The sequence below is a fragment of the Mirounga angustirostris genome, unplaced genomic scaffold (assembly GCF_029215605.1).
Source record: "Mirounga angustirostris isolate CCGP_5_RB_7025 unplaced genomic scaffold, mMirAng1.0.hap1 SCAF_7, whole genome shotgun sequence".
Classification (NCBI taxonomy): Eukaryota; Metazoa; Chordata; class Mammalia; order Carnivora; family Phocidae; genus Mirounga; species Mirounga angustirostris.
The window spans coordinates 140,207,938-140,229,830 of record NW_026991715.1 but is presented as its reverse complement, the minus strand read 5'-3'; the positions used below and the strand labels follow the sequence as shown (position 1 = coordinate 140,229,830).

At 39.7% G+C, this 21,893-nt stretch overlaps 1 protein-coding gene across 1 annotated transcript; it reads left to right on the top strand.

The window, feature by feature from the left end:
* The first annotated feature begins 7,712 nt into the window (after positions 1-7,712).
* On the top strand, positions 7,713-8,774 carry LOC123835973 (E3 ubiquitin-protein ligase RNF167-like). Its single transcript, XM_045865131.1, has one exon. The coding sequence runs from the start codon at positions 7,713-7,715 to the stop codon at positions 8,772-8,774; it is 1,062 nt and encodes a 353-aa protein (XP_045721087.1).
* The last annotated feature ends 13,119 nt before the right edge of the window (positions 8,775-21,893 follow it).

Below are 21,893 nucleotides of genomic sequence, written 5' to 3'. Positions count from 1 at the left end.
TCATGTTCAGGGTTGGGAAGTTAACTTCTTTGTACTGGTTTTGACACTTTCATGATATTCATGGGTTAAGCTTTTTGGGGTCAGGCTTATTAATTTTGGCTCAGGACTTTCTTGGACACATAGGCTCCACTTTGTAGACCATCTCTCCTTTTGGGATCAATCTTGTTACTTCCTGAAAAACTATTTCTGCTCATATTCATTATCCATTTTATTGAATGAGGGCTCTTAAATTAAAATTAAAAGTCACACTCATTATATAAATGTTGTAGTTCTAGGTTGAGATATAGCAAAGTGAGGGTATGGGGACACATTTTAGCTTATGGGCTTTGAATCCTGTGATTCCCTCAAGGAAGTTTTTGACATCTGGCCTGAATACATGAATTTTGTTGAATGTGTATTCATTTTTTTTCCAATTACTTTAAGATTTAAGATCCTTGAGGGTATAGACACCTTATCTCTAAATTATAGCAATAAACTACTATTATTTTAGATATCATACATGAAATATATCATAGAAGACCCCAGAGCAGACGAAGAGTCTTGAGTACCAGGCTGACAACTCCTGAGTCAAAGAAAGAATTAGAAGGATTTTTTTTGTAGTTTTAAAGTGGGGTGACTGAGTTGGGAATAAGGTTAATATAGAGCAAATTAGACCATATCATTAATTAAGAAATGATCTGTAACGTTCTACATTTCCATTTCTTTCTTTACTGAAAAACAATTACTTGGAGTTGCAACCTGTTAGTCTGGTTATTATTAATAAACATTAGCTAATTTTGCTAATATGGTATTACAATATCAAGTTTGTAACTTTCATGATTTTAAGGAGCTTAAATTTTAAACCAAAGAAACATTGCATATTCCCAGGGATGGTTCCTTATAACAGTAAGTGATATTTACTTAATTTTGGCACATTAGATTACGTTTTTGGCTGAAGACCAATATATTTTTTTTTCCAATGATGGGTTATTCCTAAAAATAAATCTGTGGTTTAATTTAATCCTTCAATGCACTCTCATCCTGTGAATAATGTCATTTTAATGAATTTTACATTAGTTCCAAAAATCCTGAGCAACCTAGTACATTCCTGTAAATTCCAAACTTTGGGGGTTTCAGTGCCAAGCTTTTAAATCCATTTGGTAATAGAAAAAAAAAAAGTTAGTCTAAGTGTTTTTGTGATGGTTTCTGAAACTTATATAGTTTACAAATATAGTTTACAAACAGTTAAAGTCACTACTGATTTTAGGACAAGTCGATGTCTCTCTCTCTCTCTTTTTTAATCAATAATTTTTCCGATTTGCTTGTTTCATTCTTAGTGTACAAACATGGAGCAAATATATTTTTAACAGTTCTTAAAGATAGTCATTGTAGGGGGAGATCAACTTTGCTGCAAGGATACTTTCCAAGTCCAGGTTTCAGGGGAAGAAGAGGGCTCATTGCCATTATAAAGGAGGGGGAGGGTGCAGGAAGGGGTGCAGTGGGGCAGGGGCATGAGGGAGGGGCAGCAAATGACTGGGAATGGAAAGCATGCACTTAGACGAGACAGTCCAATGAAGATTTCTTTTTAGTGGCATCCTAAGGATCCTGTTGAAGCAAATTTTCAACAATCCTACCCTGATTTTACCATATTCTAGGTGCAGTTGGATTTCCTACAGAAGCTGGTGAAGGAGCTGAAATCTGAGTTAAGGGTACACAGAGGTCAAACAGAATTAAGCTTTGCAACAAGGGTAAATTTATATTTCTTTTAATGATATACACAAAAGTAAACATTTACAATTAGATTTTATTTAATTAAAAAACCTGGTCTTAAGTGGTATGCTGTCTGCATAGATCACATTAACAGAAATGCAGTCCAGTCATAAAAATTAATTAAAAGAAGTTAAATTGATATTAAAAATGATGGAGGGGAACTAATTTGCAAACTTACAGTAACACATCTTAAAATCCTCTCCTCCACTCTCTTCTCTACCAATATCTCCCATATCCTGTAGCTGCTTCTCCATATCCCTCACTCTCCAACCCCCAAACTGGTCTCCTTTTCCATCTCAATCTCCACCCAAATCTTCTCTAAACTCAATAAATATCAACAGATATTTGTTGAACATAAACAACCTCTGAAGCAACTTGATGAATGATAAAGATATACTGGTGGATAAACCTGAAAAGCAGTCTTGTTCTCATGATCCTCTGCTATTCATTCTAGTGGGGGAAAGAGACAATAAAAAAGATGCATAAGTAAAATAATACAGTTGTCTAGTTATAAATAATAGATAGTAATAAACAATAAGAACCAAAAACAGTGATAGTGAGTCTACAATGTCTGTTGGTGGCCAGTGCAGTTCTTGCTGAGAAAGGGACTGTCAAGAAAAAGCAAGCCATGCAAATATACTAGAAGAAAGCATTTCAAGTTGAGGGAACAATATTACAAAAAATCTGTGTAGAGTAACTCTGACATGTCCAAGGATGGGAAAGGAGGCCTTTGTGGCTGAAGGAGAGAGTAGAAGGGGAAGGTTAGTAAGAAAAGGGATCAGAGAATGCATGTGACTTTACATGTAATAGACAGACTTTTCTCTTTATTCTGCATGAGATGGAGGCCATTGGGAATTTCTGAGTAAAGGAGTGACACTATCCTCTTATGTTTTAATAGGCTCTGAGTTAATAAAAGAAGCACTAGAGTGAAGGGAGGCAAGGGTAGACACAAGAAACTCAATCAGGAGACTTTTACAATAATTTAGGAAATAATGGTGTTTTGGACCAGGGTGATGATAAGGGGGGTCATATGAAGCAGCAGGATCTTGAATATATTTTGACGGCATCACCAATGGGATTATTTTTGATAGACAATTTGGGAGTTGAGAGAGAGATAATAGAGTTGTTTTTATTTATGATAGCAAGGATTGAGGATGAGTTGGTTTGGGGAAAAATACCAAGAGCTCAGTTTGGGATATAATTAAGTTTGAGATGCTTACTATATACTCAGATGGATAGGAAGGCAGCTGGATACACGGGTTTGGGTCTGGATTGTGAAGAGAAGTCTGAGCAGGAGATATGGATTTGGGAGAACAGAAGTGGTATTTCATGCCATGGAACTGGGTCAGATCTCTAGGGGAGTGAATACAGATAGCACAGGGAAGAGGTACAAAGACTGAACTTCGGGCACTGCAACATTTAGACATGGGGGGAAGAAAAGGAATACAGAAGAGACAAGAAAGAAGAGCCAGAGACAGGTGCAGGCACTGATCTGGAGGCCAGGGGAGGAAAGCATTTCCAGAGAGCATTTCCAGAGCGAGGGTATGATCAAATGGGTTAATGCTTCTGATAGGTCAGTTCTAATGAGAACTGAAAAATGATCATTGAATTTAGTGATATGGAGATCATTTGTGGCCTTGAGAAGAGCAGTTTCAGTGGAGTGAGGGAGACAAATCATGATCCAAGAATGTTCAACAGAAAGGGAAAAATTGGAGAAAGTAAGTTATAGAATGCCCTTTTTAAGGAGTTTTGCTAAAAGGGAAGAAGAGAAAGGAGAACAACAGTTGGGGAAAGTGAGGTCAAAAGAGAGTTTTTATCTATCTACCTTTCAATTATCTATCTATCTATTCATTCATTCATTCATTCATTCATATTTAATCCTGGGAGAAATGTTCATAGGCCAATGGATTGATCCATTAAGGAGGGAGAAAATGGTGACCCTGAAGAGGGAGAATGGCTACAGTAATGGATGACCTTGCAGGAGCATGAAAGGAGGGGGATCTAACACACAGGTGCAGGGTCTGTCTTGGCTGGGAGCATTGGAACGACAAAGTCAGGAGTCTGGACCCTGCTTTAGCTCCTTCTACTTTTCCTTTTTCTCCTTCCCTCCAATGGCTCCATAATCTAAATGTAAATTACCCCTTACAAGCTGGAAAATAAAGAATCTTACCCAAAAGGATCCAGTGGGGAAGAATGGTGAAGAGACCATGGAAATCTATAAAGAGAGGTGGTCGAGCATAGAGCAGTAGCAATGTTGGCATACTTCACATTTAGCATCTTTTTTTTAATCTCTTAGAAATCATTTATATTTGCAAGCTGGAGTGATTAATGATTACATTTCAATAACATGATTTTGTCTCTGCTGTATGGACAATGAGTTGAAAGTTGAGAAAAATCTATATATTCACTAATTGTTTAGATAATGCAATGCCCATCAACAACTTTACTCTTTTGCCACGGCTGAATTGACTGACTGTTTTCTCCCACTGGAAGGACACAATATGGATTGGAAGGCTTGTACAGGACCCCAGATAGTCAGAGACCGTATCAAGGGGCCTTATTGTTCTACATTAAACATTTCCTTTTGTTTAAAGTTTTCTCAGAAGGCCATTACTAAGGGGAGGGGGAGGAAAACTTTGGATTTTTTTGGAAAAGTTAAAGATAGATCAGGAAGCTGCTGAATGTGGAGATCCTTCAAATATGTCAATTCATCTGAAGAATAGTGAACAAAGGCAGATAGCTTTGATCACCATTACCAGCTAAACATTCTGAATTGAGATAATTACCAATCATCTGTGACAACAGATGAGGATTTGATCCAGAATATCTAACCACAAAATGAAGACAGCTTAACAGGTTAAGCTAATGAACCTGTATTTAACTTAAGAGACTGTTATTTTAAAATTATATATTCACATATATAATTATGTGCATGTATATATTTTATATCTAATATGTATTATCTCTAATACATATTTTATATCTATATTAGAGATATACATATTAGATATAAAATACATGTGTATATAAATATATTTAATATATGTATGTATAAAATATATATTTAACACTATATATTGATACATATATAATTATACAGATGTATATATTGTATGTATTATCTCTAGAAATCTCTAGACATAATATATATTATACATATAAAATATATGTGTGTATAAAATACATATTTAACACAAATTTTATGGTAAAAAGATGTCCTACAAAGCAACTTCATTTCTGGGACAGAATCCTTGTACTAGAAGCAATAGAGAAGATTCTTGCTCCCCTGAACTGGGAGAATGTTTCATGGTCTTCTACTTGCATAAGCCTCCCTAAGGCTCTGTTTCTGATTTTGAAATCACATTTTTTTTTTAAGATTGATTTATTTATTTACTTGTCAGAGAGCAAGAGCACGAATAGGGGAAGCGGCAGGCAGAGGGAGAAGCAGGCTCCCTGCTGAGCAGGGAGCCCGATGTGGGGCTCAATCCCAGGACCCTGGAATCATGACCTGAGCCGAAGGCAGACGCTTAGCTGACTAAGCCACCCAGACGTCCCAAGTTTTTTGTTTTTTTGACTGAAGAAGGTTTCCAAACTCCAGGACCCAAAACACCTGAATCCATCCCTGCCTTTGATTAGTTTAAGTGTTCAGTCCAGAATGACACTTGCATAATGCTAGTGTAGCCTGATATAATATAAAATCCCGGACTCATTACATAGTCTCTCCTCCCCCAGCTCAGTTCCAATTCAGATTTCAAAGTTTCAGAGTGTTTGGTGTGGGCAGGGGGAAGGTACTACAGGCTTCTCTTGTCTTTGCTTCCCTTCTGCTCTGGTTCGCTTCTGCTCTTGACCTCTCTAGGATTAGCCTCAGGGGGAATAATCACTAGTGGCAGTAGCAATGAGTGTCTGCTGACAAAGCAAATCATCCCAGTCTGACCCCTTTACTCATACACACTGAGTATTTTTGTGTATTTCTCGGCAATATTTTCTTCTGAAGCTTCTCTGATGCTCCCCTGACGAAGACAGTATTTTCCCTGGGCTGGCCACCTGTGACTACCCCTCTGCCCCTAGGTTCGTTCTAGTACCCACCCTCTGTTTTGGTGTCCCTTTGCCCGTTCAGATAGAACCCTTCAAGGGATCTCTTTGTAAGGGCTTCCCACGGCAAGGTCCATGTTTGGATTTTGAGAAACTTCTCTGGGTGTGGAAATGCAGCTTGACCTAATACACTCCCTTCTCCTTTTGTCTAGGCCTTGAATTTCTCAAGTCCCTTTCATTTGGCTTGAGGTTAAGGGGAAACATCACCTCTGCTTCCCCATGGGTGTGTGTGGGTCGACACAGCTCACTGATAACTCGCTCTGAAGAGATCGTCTCAGTCCTTCTATCTTTTTAGACTGAGGTCAGTAACCAGCTCACGCAGCAGGACCAGTGTGGGACTGGTGTCCCCTCTCCTCCACCCCATTTAAAACATCCTGAAGGAATGATTTAGCATCTGTCTTCAAATGTAGGTGTATTTAGAGCTTATTGTTCTGTGCTTTACCTTAGCGAGATTATGATGAAGCAGGAAGAACGGCATATAATAACCTGTTACACTTCCAAATTGGAAGACACAGGGAAATGGAGATGAAACAAGTCTGAAAGAACATTTTGGCAAATGGAACCAATGTACAAAAATGGCAGGATAATCCTGTAATGTGAGAAGGTGGCCACCCACATCTGGAGGGCAGTGTGCTCAGAATAAAACCTTTCCATTTCTGACTTGGCCAATCAGACACATCTTTATTTAAAGTGGTCTATAATTTCCTTTTCTACTCTAGGTTTTGACTTCTAGGTATTACACTTAAAGACAGAAAGGGTAGCTCTAAGAAATGGAAAGGTAAAGAACCAGTGGATATTTTTTCATGTTGTAAATGGGCCCGCAAGAAAGAATCTGTCTTGGTTTCCCATGATTTGATAACCTAGTGATTCCCTTGCTCATAGGGATTCAATTCCATAGCATAATCTCCAGGCCTCTACAACAGGTTAGAAAAATTTACCATCCAAACACCCAGCAGGTTAACTTCTAGCCAAAACTGGTCCTCATAAAGAAGTAAGATTTTATGGAGACAAGAATCTCCATTCATAATGTGTCTGGAATGGCAATAGAAGCGTATTAGTTTAAAAGATTGTATTGAGTTACTGGGATAAAATCACTAAAACGTTAAATTCTTTTAAACACAGATGATCCTTGGTTATCCGTATCACATTGGGCCATTTGCTTGTGATTATCTCAGATTTCACACGCTCGTTTGGCAGGTAGGCCGACAAAGGACTCACACTTGTAGATACTGATGTGCATTCTTAAACTGGATTCATCTGCCATAAAACCTACTGAAAGTAATAATCTGCTAGTAATTTTTTACCATGGCCTGCCTCGTAGTGAGTTTGAGTGTGCCAGGCCAGCCAGTTAAAACGTCTCGCGATAGACGGGCTAAGCTGTCAGCGGGTATGATGTAAGTGTGGCGAACACTCTCGCGAGACCTGAAGATACCACAGCCCCAGGGACCAGAGGGAGGAGAGGAGGACCGGAAGTCCGTCATCTTGAGATCAGGCCGGGTGCTGATAGGGCGCTGACTTTCACTGTGGGAAACCGTTTTCCAGGAAACAGGAAGCCAGCCACTTGGCTGGAAGTCCCGCCTCCTTGAACTCTCCCACTCTTCCGGAAGTTTTCCTGTCGTTTGTGTTTGCCTTTGCTTCCTTTCCTTATTTTATCCTTACAGTAGAAAAGAATAATTTTAGTGTCTCCCCCACTATCTCCCCTGAACCGGTTGGATATCTCATTCCCCGAGTTGGGGTTCCCGCCTCACGCCCCTATGTAGCTGGGATGTTTGGACTCCTGGGACACTGAAGGAAGGGCGGAGAGAAGCACAGAATCCCGCTTCTGCACCTGCTACCAGACGCGGCCTCCCCGCCTCTCCCCTCCCGCTGCCATGCACCCTGCAGCCTTCCTGCTTTGCATGCCTATGGCCACTGTGCTGTGGGGAGCGGCCCCCATCCGGGGGCTCATTCGAGCGACTTCTGACCACAATAACAGCATGGACTTTGCAGACCTTCCAGCTCTCTTTGGGTCTTCCTTGAGCCATGAGGGACTTCGCGGATTCCTTGTGGAGGCTCAGCCAGCCAACGCCTGTAGCCCCGTTGCCCCGCCACCCCTGGCCTCGGCCAACGGGTCAGTCTTTATTGCACTTCTTCGGAGATTCGACTGCAACTTTGACCTCAAGGTCCTAAACGTCCAGAAGGCTGGGTATGGTGCAGCTGTGGTACACAATGTAAATTCCAATGAACTTCTGAATATGGTGTGGAACAGTGAGGAAATCCAGCAGCAGATCTGGATCCCGTCTGTGTTTACTGGGGCAAGGAGCTCCAAGTACCTGCGTGCTCTCTTTGTCTATGAGAAGGGAGCTCATGTGCTTCTGGTCCCAGACAATAACTTCCTCCTGGGCTATTGCCTCATCCCTTTCACAGGGGTTGTGGGACTGCTGATTTTGTCCATGGGAGCGGGGCTGATAATTTGTTTTATCCAGCACCAGAAACAGCTCCAGCGGAATCGACTGACCAAAGAGCAGCTGAAGCGGATTCCTATACATGATTATCAGAAGGGAGACCAGTACGACGTCTGTGCCATCTGCCTGGATGAATATGAGGATGGAGACAAGCTGAGGGTCCTTCCCTGTGCTCATGCTTATCACAGCCGCTGTGTGGACCCCTGGCTCACTCAGACCCGGAAGACCTGCCCCATCTGCAAGCAGCCTGTTCATAGGGGTCCCGGAGAAGGGGAACAGGAGGAAGAAACTCAGGGGCAAGAGGGTGATGAGGAAGGGGAGCCAAGGGACCACCCCGCCACAGAACGGACCCCCCTTCTGGGCTCCAGCCTCATACTTCCCACATCCTTTGGCTCCCTAGCCCCAGCCCCGCTTGTTTTTCCTGGGTCTTCAATAGTTCCATCACCCTCCCCATCCTCTTCTTCCTCTTCTACTGTCGTCCTGGTCTGATACTCCCCTCCAGCTCTCCTCCCCTCTGGAGACCTAATTGCACAGTCCCTCTTCCTCCTTTCAGTCTTCCTCTTTGAGGGATAGGAGACATTTCCACCCCAGGTTTCTTTCTTTCTTACCCAACCGTATCCCTTTGAAGGGGATGGGAGTGGAAAGGGACAGGGTCTTCACTTACTGGGTTAATAAAATTGTATTTGTGGAATAAAAAAAAGGATTCAGATAAGTATTCAGAAAGCTGTCAAAAGCAATTTGAAAGAGCATATTTTTATAGTTTGTGTCAAGAATAAAAAAATGAGAGACATTATTTTAAATCACTCAGAGTGTCTTAAATTTACTTTGGTATGTTAACATTTTACATTTGGCCTCAGTGCAATTTCTCCTATCTGTAAAAATTTCAGTGCATTTCTTTTAACCATTTTTGAGAGGGGTGAATATAAATTGAGTAATCTACACTTATCTAAATGTTTAATTGTCATCAGTTAATGCCTAGAGAGTGCAAAACTGTTGAAATGTCTATGTGGTCATGACAAAAAATAACTAGGTTGTAGGTCACCTATCCTGTGCTCTTCTTCTGTGTTAAGTGGCTATGTAAATATAACAGATTTAATTGCTTTTTTAACATGCAGTCATTTAGCTTTCAAATATGGCTAATTGGGGTGGAATTTTAAGAGAATGCCTTTTAGCTTTGTGTTTTCACATCTTGGAACTAAAAACCTCTTTAAATGAAGGAACCATGCTATCTGAAATGCTTTTCACCTGAGAGTCGTGATTATTCAGCCATATTTTCTGTCTGGAGCTGCCTATGTGTAATTGTATAAGACAGGAGTTTGATAATAAGGGATCATTAACTATACCCTTTCTTTTTAGAAATTAAGGTCATTTTTGCTTTTTTAATGATTGTTGATGTTAGCTAAGCAAGTTCTTATTTGTATGCCCAATTTCAACTCACCTCAATCTTCCCAACACTGCATTGGTAATGCAAATGATTAAATACTGTCAGTATAACTCTGTTATTTGAATTAGAGTGTTCTCTTTCATGCAAGTCTTGAAATAACTCTTACAACACACTGAAAGAATTCTATATTGGAAAACAGAATCTAGAGTTAGAAGAAGATGTAGTATTTAAGCTAATACATAGTTTTATTTCTATAAAGATGCATTTAAAATCACAATTTTAGAACTGAGATGGTTCTATTAAATCAGTTGTAAATTCTACTGCAATTATTTGTTTTTTTTTAATTTTTATTTTATTATGTTATGTTAATCACCACACATTACATCATTAGTTTTTGATGTAGTGTTCCATGATTCATTGTTTGTGTATAACACCCAGTGCTCCATTCAATATGTGCCCTCTTTAATACCCATCACCAGGCTAACCCATCCCCCAACCCCTCTCCCCTCTAGAACCCTCAGTTTGTTTCTCAGAGTTCATAGTCTGTCATGGTCCATCTCCCCCTCCAGCGCCACCCCCCCCTTCATTTTCCCTTCCTACTATCTTTTTTTTTTATTTAACATATAATGTATTATTTGTTTCAGAGGTACAGGTCTGTGATTCATCAGTCTTACACAATTCACAGCACTCACCATAGCACATACCCTACCCCATGTCTATCACCCAACCACCCCATCCCTCCCACCCCCCACCACTCCAGCAACCCTCAGTTTGTATCCTGAGATTAAGAATTCCTCATATCAGTGAGATCATATGATACATGTCTTTCTCTGGTTGACTTATTTCACTTAGCATAATAACCTCTAGTTCTATCCACATCATTGCAAATGGCAAGATTTCGTGGTTTTTTGATGGCTGCATAATATTCCATTATATATATATATACCACAACTTCCTTATCCATTCATATCTCTTGATGGACATCTTGGCTCTTTCCATAGTTTGGCTATTGTGGACATTGCTGCTATAAACATTGGGGTGGCACATATCCCTTCGGATCACTACATTTGTATCTTTGGGGTAAATACCCAGTAGTGCAATTGCTGGGTCATACAGCAGCTCTATTTTCAACTTTTTGAGGAACCTCCATACTGTTTTCCAGAGTGGCTGCACCAGCTTGCATTCCCACCAAAAGTGTAGGAGAGTTGCCCTTTCTCTGCATCCTTGCCAACATCTGTCATTTCCTGACTTGTTAATTTTAGTCATTCTGACTGGTGTGAGGTGGTATCTCATTGAAGTTTTGATTTGGATTTCCCTGATGCTGGGTGATGTTGAGTACTTTTTCATGTGTCTGTTGGCCATTTGGATGTCTTCTTTGGAAAAATGTTTGTTCATGTCTTCTGCCCATTTCTTGATTGGATTATTCTTCGGGTGTTGAGTTTGATAAGTTCTTTATAGATTTTGGATACTAGCCCTTTATCCGATATGTCATTTGCAAATACCTTCTCCCATTCTGTCGGCTGTCCTTTGGTTTTTTTGACTGTTTCCTTTGCTGTGCAAAAGCTTTTTATCTTGATGAGGTCCCAATAGTTCATTTTTGCCCTTGCTTCCCTTGCCTTTGGTGATGTTTCTAGGAAGAATTTGCTATGGCTGAGGTCGAAGAGGTTGCTGCCTGTGTTCTCCTCTAGGATTTTGATGGACTCCTGTCTCACATTTAGGTCTTTCAACCATTTTGAGCCTATTCTTGTGTGTGGTGTAAGGAAATGGTCCGGTTTCATTCTTCTGCTTGTGGCTGTCCAAGTTTCCCAACACCATTTGTTGAAGAGACTGTTTTTTTCCATTGGACATTCTTTCCTGCTTGTCGAAGATTAGTTGACCATAGAGTTGAGGGTCCATTTCTGGGCTTTCTATTCTGTTCCATTGATCTATGTGTCTGTTTTTGTGCCACTACCATACTGTCTTGATGATTACAGCTTTGTAATAGAGCTTGAAGTCCGGAATTGTGATGCTGCCAGCTTTGCTTTTCTTCTTCAACATTCTTCTGGCTATTCGGGGTCTTTTCTGGTTCCACAAAAATTTTAGGATTATTTGTTCCATTTCTTTGAAAAAAGCTGATGGTATTTTGATAGGGATTGCATTAAATGTGTAGATTGCTCTAGGTAGCATTGACATCTTCACAATATTTGTTCTTCCAATCCATGAGCATGGAACGTTTTTCCATTTTTTTGTGTCTTCCTCAATTTCTTTCATGAGGATTTTATAGTTTTCTGAGTACAGATTCTTTGCCTCTTTGGTTAGATTTATTCCTAGGTATTTTACGGTTTTGGATGCAATTGTAAATGGGATTGACTCCTTAATTTCTCTTTCTTCTGTCTTGTTGTTAGTGTATATAAATGCAACTGATTTCTGTGCATTGATTTTATATCCTGCCACTTTACTGAATTCCTGTATGAGTTCTAGGTAGGAATAGAGGGTACATACCTCAGTATCATAAAAGCTATCTATGAAAAACCCACAGCGAATATCATTCTCAATGGAGAAGAACTGAGAGCTTTCCCCCTAAGGTCAGGAACATGGCAGGGATGTCCACTATCACCACTGCTATTCAACATAGTACTAGAAGTCCTGGCCACAGCAATCAAGAACAAAAAGAAATAAAAGGCATCCGAATTGGCAAAGAAGAAGTCAAACTCTCACTCTTTGCAGATGATATGATACTTTATGTGGAAAACCCAAAAGACTTGACCCCAAAACTGCAATTATTTGTTCTATTCATTAATGTTATGCTCCAGGTTTTTATTTCAATATTTTTCACAATATGCATCCTTTGGCATGAGATTGTACTAAAATGTATGCTTTGATAAGCATTATGCAGTATTGAGGGCCGTAGAACATGGGGTCTTCCAGGAACAGATCCTGAGGTAAAGTTTTGTGTTTATAAGTTGATCGAGGAGTTAAAGAAGCGGAACTGGGCAGAGGGAAAAGACTGGTTTACCAGAGAGCACTGTAGCTGGGATGGCCCTGTAGAGGTGTCCCAAATCACAGCAAGAGGGCAGGTACTCATGCCCTTGAAGTGACCAGACATTTCTTACAGACTGACACAGGGGGAGAGGAGTGATCTTGGTCTGGGTAGCTTTGTTCAGATAAGGAGAGTTTCTGGAGAGAAACTCACCTGAGAATCTTTGGTTACTAATGCCCTCAGTAGCTAAAGGAATGAGAGCTTCAGTCTTGAAGAGGGGGACAAGCAGGAAGAGGGGGAGGTATGGCCAGTTTCTATAAAGATTTACTAAGGGTGGGTGGATCTGAAGAATAACCAGCATGAGAAACTTCACTAGCTTACTTTGTGCAGGGGTCCTTTCTGTTATAATACAATACTCTGAGGTTAGTACCAGATGTGAGCAACATACAGAAAGTGCCTAATTAATATTTGTATGAGCTTCCTCTAATGGGAAGCAATATGGAGAGAGTGGCCTTTGTTAAGCTGAGTTGATGATGAGAGAGAAATGAGAAACAAAGTCTGGGAAGTGTTTGCAATAGCATTTCCCCAGCTTCTGGGCCAGCAGAACTGTTGAGAGTTCCAGGTATTCATTTTGTGTCTACTGAGCATCTGCCAAGGCTCGATGACATTCCAGGCTCTGCAAGGACCTGTGACACAGAGAAAGAAGATCTCATTCCCAATTCTCTGATATTCAGGAGAAAACAAACAAGTAAACAGTCATTACATAGTGTGATGCTTGTGACAAGTCACAAGAGAGGGCACGGTTTTCCAGGGAGGATTATCCACTGGTATGCTGGAGTGGCTCATACTGGCTCAATAGAGTCAGTCTTTTTGGAAGCCTTGCCACATTGTTGCTAAACACAAGTGTTATTAAAAATTAAATCATATAAATCATCAGGATTAGATTTATTGTTTTGTTGATTATCTAGACTTAAAGAAGTAATAGAGAAAATGTTAATAATGCGGATTAAACTTAAATATATGATGTCATGTCTCCAGCCATTACATTATAAATAGCACCAAAAAATTGAGGAACTATCCTTCCAGGGTTTGAAAACTAGGATCTGGCAAATAAGTCCTCATGTTATTCATGAATGAGTGAAGTTGTCAATACATCCACACTTTCCCCCCTTTTGTTTTACTCATTAAGATAAATGGAAATATCAACTAATATTTATATCAGAACTATATTAGTTTGTCAATGGCATGAACAACTTCTGAATTGGGAAGTAATCAAGCATTTATTCATAGTCTAATTTTGTGAAATCATGCTTGAATTGCAATCATAATTTAGCTACGAATGCAAGAGTTAAGCAAAAACCAGCCTCAGTATTCTGGGAGGATAAACGAGCTATGTCATATTTACAATAAAGAGTATTGTGTACTTTATTATTTTCCTAAGCTATGTACTAACACGCTTTTGCATCAGTAGAGATTATAATAGAATTAGGTACACATATGCATCCCTGCATTTTTCCCTGCAAGAGCAGGTTGTTAAACCTTTTCCAGCAAACCACTGGATAAAGCAGAGCCAGTGCAGAAGCTTGCATGGTTAGTGTAGGAACACATGTAAGGGAATGTAACTCAATCAGAAAGCATGGCATGAGGGCGGAAAGAAGAGGAAAACAAAGGTTTAGCCAAGATCACTAGTTGAATTCAGATTCCTCCCCTTTCTCTCAGACTGTGTTCTGCTTTGTAGCAGATTATGATGAAGGTAAAATTCACAGACTCTCTTTCATTCTGTGGTCAGCACTGCTGATCACAAATGCACTGACTGTTGTTTGGACTGGATGAAGGTACTCAAGTGCAGCACTTCTTATAGTCCTTCCTGTTTTTGCTACAGCCACATTTTTGTGACAACCTAGTAAGCACTGTTGAAGTCACCCGCTTTCCCTTGTGAGATGCTTCTAGGCAGTCTGGCTCTGTGTGGATTCTCTGTTCAGTGCTCACTGTTCCTTTAGTTATTCTGGGAAACCTAAGCCTCCCCCACATCACTGGAAAGCACCATCTATCCATCACCCAAAATGGCAGGACTACTTTGTCTAGGTCCTGGTTTCCATACTGGACGAGATAGGGTTCATCACATTCGAGAGACTGCGAGGGAATATTTTACTTAGCACACCACAGGAGAGCATTTCTTTAGGTAAGATTCGGCTCTCAACCCTTCCAGATCATTTTTTCTAGGTCCCAGTTCTCATATCTTCCCCCTCCACGTTTATTTTGTTCTTTTCCTCACCATAGATATGCTTTAGTTGATTTTCATAGAATTCATAAGATTGAATATTTGACAAATCAGAAATATCTTTGAGTTTAAATTTAAAAATTCATGTTTTTTTCCAGTCAAAACCATTTTTAGTATTCTTTAAGACTTTAAAAAAGTGATTAATAATATTGTTTTTTTGATGAATGTAGAATTATTATGGCTTAATTTTTTTTCTTTAAAAAGACTTTCTTTTTCTTTAAAAAGTTCATTGTATAGCACATCCCTAGGCTGTAAGTTTCTTAGGGAAAGAAACAATGAATTTTATCTAATTATCATGAGGTACTAGCTCAATCAATGTCATATACCTAAAATGAATACACAAATATTTTTAAATCACTTCTTTAAAACTTGATTATATAAATGAGGTTGTAAACATTTTTTTTTTTAATATGTCTTATATCAAAGCAATGTGTGGTGGAATGTTTTTAAAGATGCAACTACAAGTTCTGCTGTCTCTGATTTTTCTCAGATAATCATCCTAACTCCATATATTAAAAAAATATCTATTCATCCATCCATCCATCCTTTCAACCAGCTGATGAACCAGTCATTCACTCAGTAAATACTAGCCTGCGTTCTAGTTATATAGCAGTGTGCAAGATAGATAAGGCCCTGCTCTCATGGGAAGAAGAGAACATGAAGCCCTTCAAATAAAATGCGACAGAAAAAATATGTCTCTAGTACTTCTCAGAGTAGAGGCCTTTAGGCCTTTCAGTGGGGAAGAAAGATCTAGAAAAGCACGGGGGAGGAAATGCAAATTATGCTGAGATTTCAAAGGTGTAAAAGGGCTGGGCCCAGGAATGTGGAGGGGTGGTGGTGTTTAGGCAGACTGAAGCACAATGCCTTCAAAACTACAGGGAAGAGAATGTGACATGTTCTAGGAACAAAAAGAATGGCAGTATTTCTAGGGCTTGGATTATGAAGCAGGGAGGAAGGTTTGATGAGGCTGCCAGTGTGAGAAGAGGCTAAATGTGAAAGGCTCAATGAACTGGTTAGAGCGTTTGGAGTTCCTGTCATGACTGAAGTGCAAAGAATGGGTTACAGTGGAAAAGGGGACAAGACTAGGGCTTGGGAAGCCAGTCAGAAGGTGGTACAACAATCCAGGTGAGAGGAAGGTCACCCGACCTTAGGTGGTGGCTCAGGGATTGGGAAAAAAAATGGTGTCATTCAAGTAAACTCTGTTACACGGGTCTAGGAGAACAAGAAAAGATCCAAATGAATATGTCTTTACAGTAAAAGACAACAGATAAAAATCTGCAGGTCAGTTGTATCATCCTTGTAAAGGTAATAATTTTTGATAATTTATTTTTTAGAGTTATTGTTTAGTTTTTCCTTTTAGCAAAATTGATTAACCTTTGTTACAACTGAGGAGGCAGAAATAATAAGGAAATGTAAATAGAAGGGATACTTTTCTGGTAACTTGTAAGTTAGCTATTTCACTTGGGAACAAAATCAAAACAAGATGCCAGACTGTGCTTAATATATGTGCCCTCTGAGCCCGTGAATATAGCGTTGTTGGACAGACCACAGGCAGGGGTGGGGTCTTTTGTGCTGTCCTTTGAAGGGGTTGAAGACCATGGATAAGGACCAAAAGGCTGAGAGGGCACTTCAAGTCTGGAGCTTCTGTCCACTTGATTGAAAAAGTCATTAAACCATTTGGAACAAAAATACAGTAAATAATAATTGTTGCATAAAGACACGGCACCATTGGTTTACAAAAGCCCATTCAAAGTTTTAAAGATCATAGATAGGTTTCTATAAGATTTCTTTCAGTACCACATAAATATGATGCTTACAGGATCTTCATTAGTTACATGTGATCTTTATTTAATATTTGACCATAATAAGTGATTATTTGTGGCTGATTTGTTCCTTTTATCACTGTAGGTTATTGTTTTTGTGAATTCCAAATTGCTTATTTAAAAAAACAACGTTATTTACTTAAAAATGAAGAGGAACTTTGGCTATCTGAGATTTCTTACAGTGGCCTGAATAGTCAAAGAGATGGTTTACTTTGCCTGGAAAAGGAAATGTGACCCTAGGATTACACCCTTGAGAGATGATACTTCAATTCAAATTGGAATTCACAGAGTAATTGCAGCCTGTGGTAATGCATCTTCAACATCTTAAAATAGCTATTAGATGGGTAGAGCTTTCCCCTAGAGGAATGGCAGTGTTCACTAGGGGATGTCTTTTGTCTCTTTCAAACCACCAGAGCGGCCTCTGAACAATACACAAAGAAATAAAATATTGGACATTTTCTGGAGTGATCAGAAAACTAACTGAGAACAAATATATTCTCATCTCTTTAGGATCATGTTACAAATAAAAAACAGATAAAAAATAAAATCAGCAATTGCTCCCATTTGAGTTAATTTTTGTGCTTCCAGTAAGTGGGCATAAAATTTGGACTTCTTAGAGCTGTTCCTTAATGTACTAGCAAGTACCTGAACAACATCTTCATTTAATGGGCCATTAAACCCATTTTATCCATACTCCTTACAGAAAAAAATGTAAACAATAAAAATATGTCATCACTTTTTTTCCTGCCCTTTTATAGGCAAATACTGACTGACAGCAAACAGTGAGGTATTTCTTTATTTTTAATTGCACACATCGAGCCACTGGTTTTCTTAAATATTTGGTGAAACTGACTAGTTTTTTTCTTGGTTAGAATTTGGACAGGGAATAACAAGATCTGAATAGTAAAAAAAAAACAAAAAAACAAAAAGCCCTTGAAGAGTCCTCCACTCATATAGAGGATTGTAAAGCACAGCAAATGGTGCAGATGGAATGGAACATGGCAGGTGGGAGATTAAACCACGCCTACAAGATAAAAGGTTGCAGAAGGTCAATGCAGGTTCTGTTCTCCTGTCCATAACTGACGAATGACAATGGCAAATGCCTCCAGGGAATCCCGTAGGAAGGGGACGACCTGGGTTGAGATGAGAAAGCATGGCTGTCAGAATGGTTATAAAAATACCAAGCTCAGAAGAAAAGACAAAAACCAAATCAGGAAAGCAAGGAAAAAGGCCGAGAGAGTCCAGAGAGGATGGATTTCTGTCAAACTGGACAAGCAGGGAAGTGAATGAGAGACAGGTGGCAAGGGTGCGGGATCCAGAAGATTGGGACAATGTGAGGAGGCCTGCTGCAGGGGGATCCAATAGGTTCAGGAGTTCAATTTGCAAAGGCAGAAAGGCAACCAGGCAGTTCCTTCAGAAATCCTTGAGGACAGTGGTCATGCTTAAAGGAAACCGAATGGGTTTGACAAAGAACAGGCAGGGGCTTGACATCAAGAATACAATGTCAGCGGTTGCCGCTCCCCAGAGTCTGTGAGGTTTGAACCGACAGAGGTGCGAGCCAGGCCATGTCAATGGACAGCACAGGTCTAGAAGCTGGGCAGCAGGGCAGTCTCCTCAAACACTGGACATTTGTAACTATTTTCTCTTCTACTGATAAAGAATGTCTCTTACTTTTCTATGATGGACCCAGAGGGTCCATTTTTTTTTTTTTAAAGATTTTATTTTTATTTATTTGACAGAGAGAGACACAGCGAGAGAGGGAACACAAGCAGGGGGAGTGGGAGAGGGAGAAGCAGGCCTCCCGCCGAGCAGGGAGCCCGATGCGGGGCTCGATCCCAGGAGCCTGGGATCATGACCTGAGCCAAAGGCAGACGCTTAACGACTGAGCCACCCAGGTGCCCCCAGAGGGTCCATTTTTAGTACTCAAGTACTTGAATGTGCTCTCTAGAACTTTTAAGTCCACAATATTGGACTACATAGGGCAGAGTCTACAGTAAAGGTCAGGAAACTGCATGCCTTGAGCTAAATCAAGCCATTGACCATTTTTATAAATAAAGTATTATTGGAACACAGTTACACTCATTCATTTACATATTGTCTCCAGCCATTTTCCTGTTATAACAGCAAAGCTGAATAGTTGTATTTGTCCCACAAAACCAGAACTATTTATTATGTGGTCCCTGAAGAAAAAGTTTGCTGATGCCTAATCTACAGGCAGCAAATTGTTCAGTGGTTAGAAGTGCCTAGGTTTAAATCCCACCGTTTTCATTTGCTAGCCTTGTGGCTTTGGGCAATTTAACTTCGCTCTTCAGTTTCTTTATCTGTAATATGGGGATAATAATGGCTCCTACTTCATGAGCTTGATATGAGGATTAGATTAAATAAGTTACGAAAAGCTCTTATAGTGCTACCTACAATGCTGTCGGTTCTCAATAAATATTAGCTATTGTTATCATTAACTATCATAGTGCATTATTTCATTTAGAAAAATGTATTGGCTATCGACAAAGGGCTAAGCAGTTAATCTACGCATTGGAGATGAATTAAGGTCCATTCTTTTCTGTGAAAGATTTATAATATAGTGGGAAAGATAGACATATAAATCACTGATTATAATATCATGTGATAAATAGACATATGTCCAATGTCAGTGCAGGCATGAAAAAAGGTCAGTTTGAGGGATGAGATGTGGCCTGCATCTTGAAGTATGAGTGGACTTTCATAAGGAAGATCCTGTGTAGAATGGCCTATGGGGTTAGGTAAGGAAACCTAAGAAGGTTTTAGGTCCATGTGGAAAAGTAGCAGAAGAGCAAATAGAAACTTAGGAAATGGGAAGAAAAGGGTTTTAAGGCAGGGCAGAGAAAAATTGTATATTTGATCTGACTTGGTGCGAAGGGTGGATCTGAGAACAATGAGATTGAAGCTAGTGTAGAGAGTCAGGTCTCTTGGCATGTGTGTCGATGGGGCATGGAAAACAGGATTGAATCACAGAAGGGGTTTGAAATAGAGGACTTCAAGGGGTCTTACTCATCTCTGTGCTCTCCAGACCTGACATTGTATGTGTTACCTAAAGGAAACATCAACTTGCTCACCATCAATATTGACAGTTAAATTAAAGGCATAAGATGAATTTTTTGAAGGAATTGGTTTAAAAAGAAGGGTGTGTGTATTTGAGGAACCTTAGGTTCATTGACATTTGAAGTAGTCTTCTATAAAAGTTCTAGCTCTCTGTGAGTGCCTTAGAAATTTAAATCTGGGAATCAGGAAGCCTGTGTTATTCCAGGATTTTTTTCCCCCTTCACTATATGGCTTTAGGCAAGTCACCTAATCTCTTTGTGTTTGAGCAGCTTGTCCATAGCTATATCCTGGGATGAAACATACATGCATATAGTTCCAGAGCTGGCATATTTTCAGGGGAATAGGCAGCTCACCATGGGCCCTTCAAGACTAAATCTGGAGTCACTGTTCCCTTTTCTCCTTCAGTGTTCCAGCCTTGTTCTTTCATATTCTCCATCTCCCTCTCTTCATCTTCCTCCTTTTTCTTCCTTGTCTTCCCCCTGCCCCCTCCTCCTCTACTCCCTCCTCCTCCTCCTCCTTCTTGTCTCTTGTTCTGTCTCCCTCCCTTCCTCCCTCTCTCTCCCTCTCCCTCTCTCTTTGTCTCTCTACCCTGGAAAAAATGAAACCATTGGGCATGATTATAAGAAGCAGTCTAATTTTTTTTTTTTTCCTGAAGGGATATAATGTGAAAGTCAGGAAAAATGTGTTCCCTTGTTATTGGGTTAAAGTTCACTTTTACTAGAATACACAAAGGAATTGTCACAGAGATTGGATGGGTGCACATGTTCTGTATAAAATGGAGGATGTCCAATGCTTTTAGTTATCTGCCAAGGTTACCTGTCTGGTGACATTAAGTTTGAGTGATGGGAGAAGCTCAGGGTCTATGGGGTGTTTCTTCCTGCAGGTCTTAACTGTCTTTGGGTATTCTATTCCCAATGAGGAAAACAAACCCAAGATAAGACCTGGTGTACAGGAGTAGGTGGGACAGATAAGAGAAAGAAGCATGAAGGGAAAGTGGGCCAATTTCCAAGTGCAATCGTATTGTGCTGAGGGCAAAGATGGTATTAGTTGCATTAGTTGTGAAGTAATCTGGGTTAATTATTACACTTGGGGAAGAAAAAATGTATTGTTTAGTAGTAACTATGACCTGTTTAAGTTTTGTTTATGTGATATTTGGCTACACAGTGTTAGCCTAAGACAATGCATTGAGTGAATCAGGGAGGCTCATGAAATATGTCCATTACCCTGTTTAACCTGTTGGGTTCTTCTTAGTGGGTATAGGGAGGCTGGGTGCTGTAAGTCAAATTATTCATAAGTCAACAAATTTAAAGGGTATAGCAATTTATTATTGGAGTCAAAATATTAAAAATGTATAATCAGCTTCCTAGTATCCTTGAGAAAGCAATTCATTTTCTCTCTTTATTAGCTTTTTTTCTCAAGACAATGAAAGTATTTCCAGTTTTTAAAGAAATCAGGAATGATAAGGGCATGTTAAATCTACTGGTGAATATGAGAAACTGGGGCACAAACTTAGAAAGATAGTATCACATTTTTAGTAATTAATAATGGCAACTACAGAGCTTCCTTGACTTATGATGGGGTAGTCTTCCTAAGCCTGTTATAAGTTGGCTATATTGTAAGTCAAAAATGCAACCTACCAAACATCACAACTTAGCCCAGCCTACCTTAAACATGTTCAGAACACTTCCATGAGCCTACAGTTGGGCAAAATCATCTAACACCAATAAATGACATTATTTCATGTCATTTATTGACTACTGTGCTGAAAGTGAGAAACAGCATGGTTGATGGGGACAGATGGTTGTCAGCGTATCGGTGGCTGACCCTTGTGATCACGAGGTTGACTGCGAGCTGCCCCACTACAGCATCATGAGAGAGCATCAAACCACATGCCCCTGGCCTGGAAAAAGATCTAAATGCAAACTTCAAATTGTGGTTTCTACTGCGTGTGCATTACTTTCTCACAATCTTAAGTCAAAAATTCATGAACTGAACCATCATCGTAATGCGGGGACCATCTATATTTTTGATGACTCCCCACTTCTCTACAGCCCTTAAACTGTGACTTCTATTTTAACATATT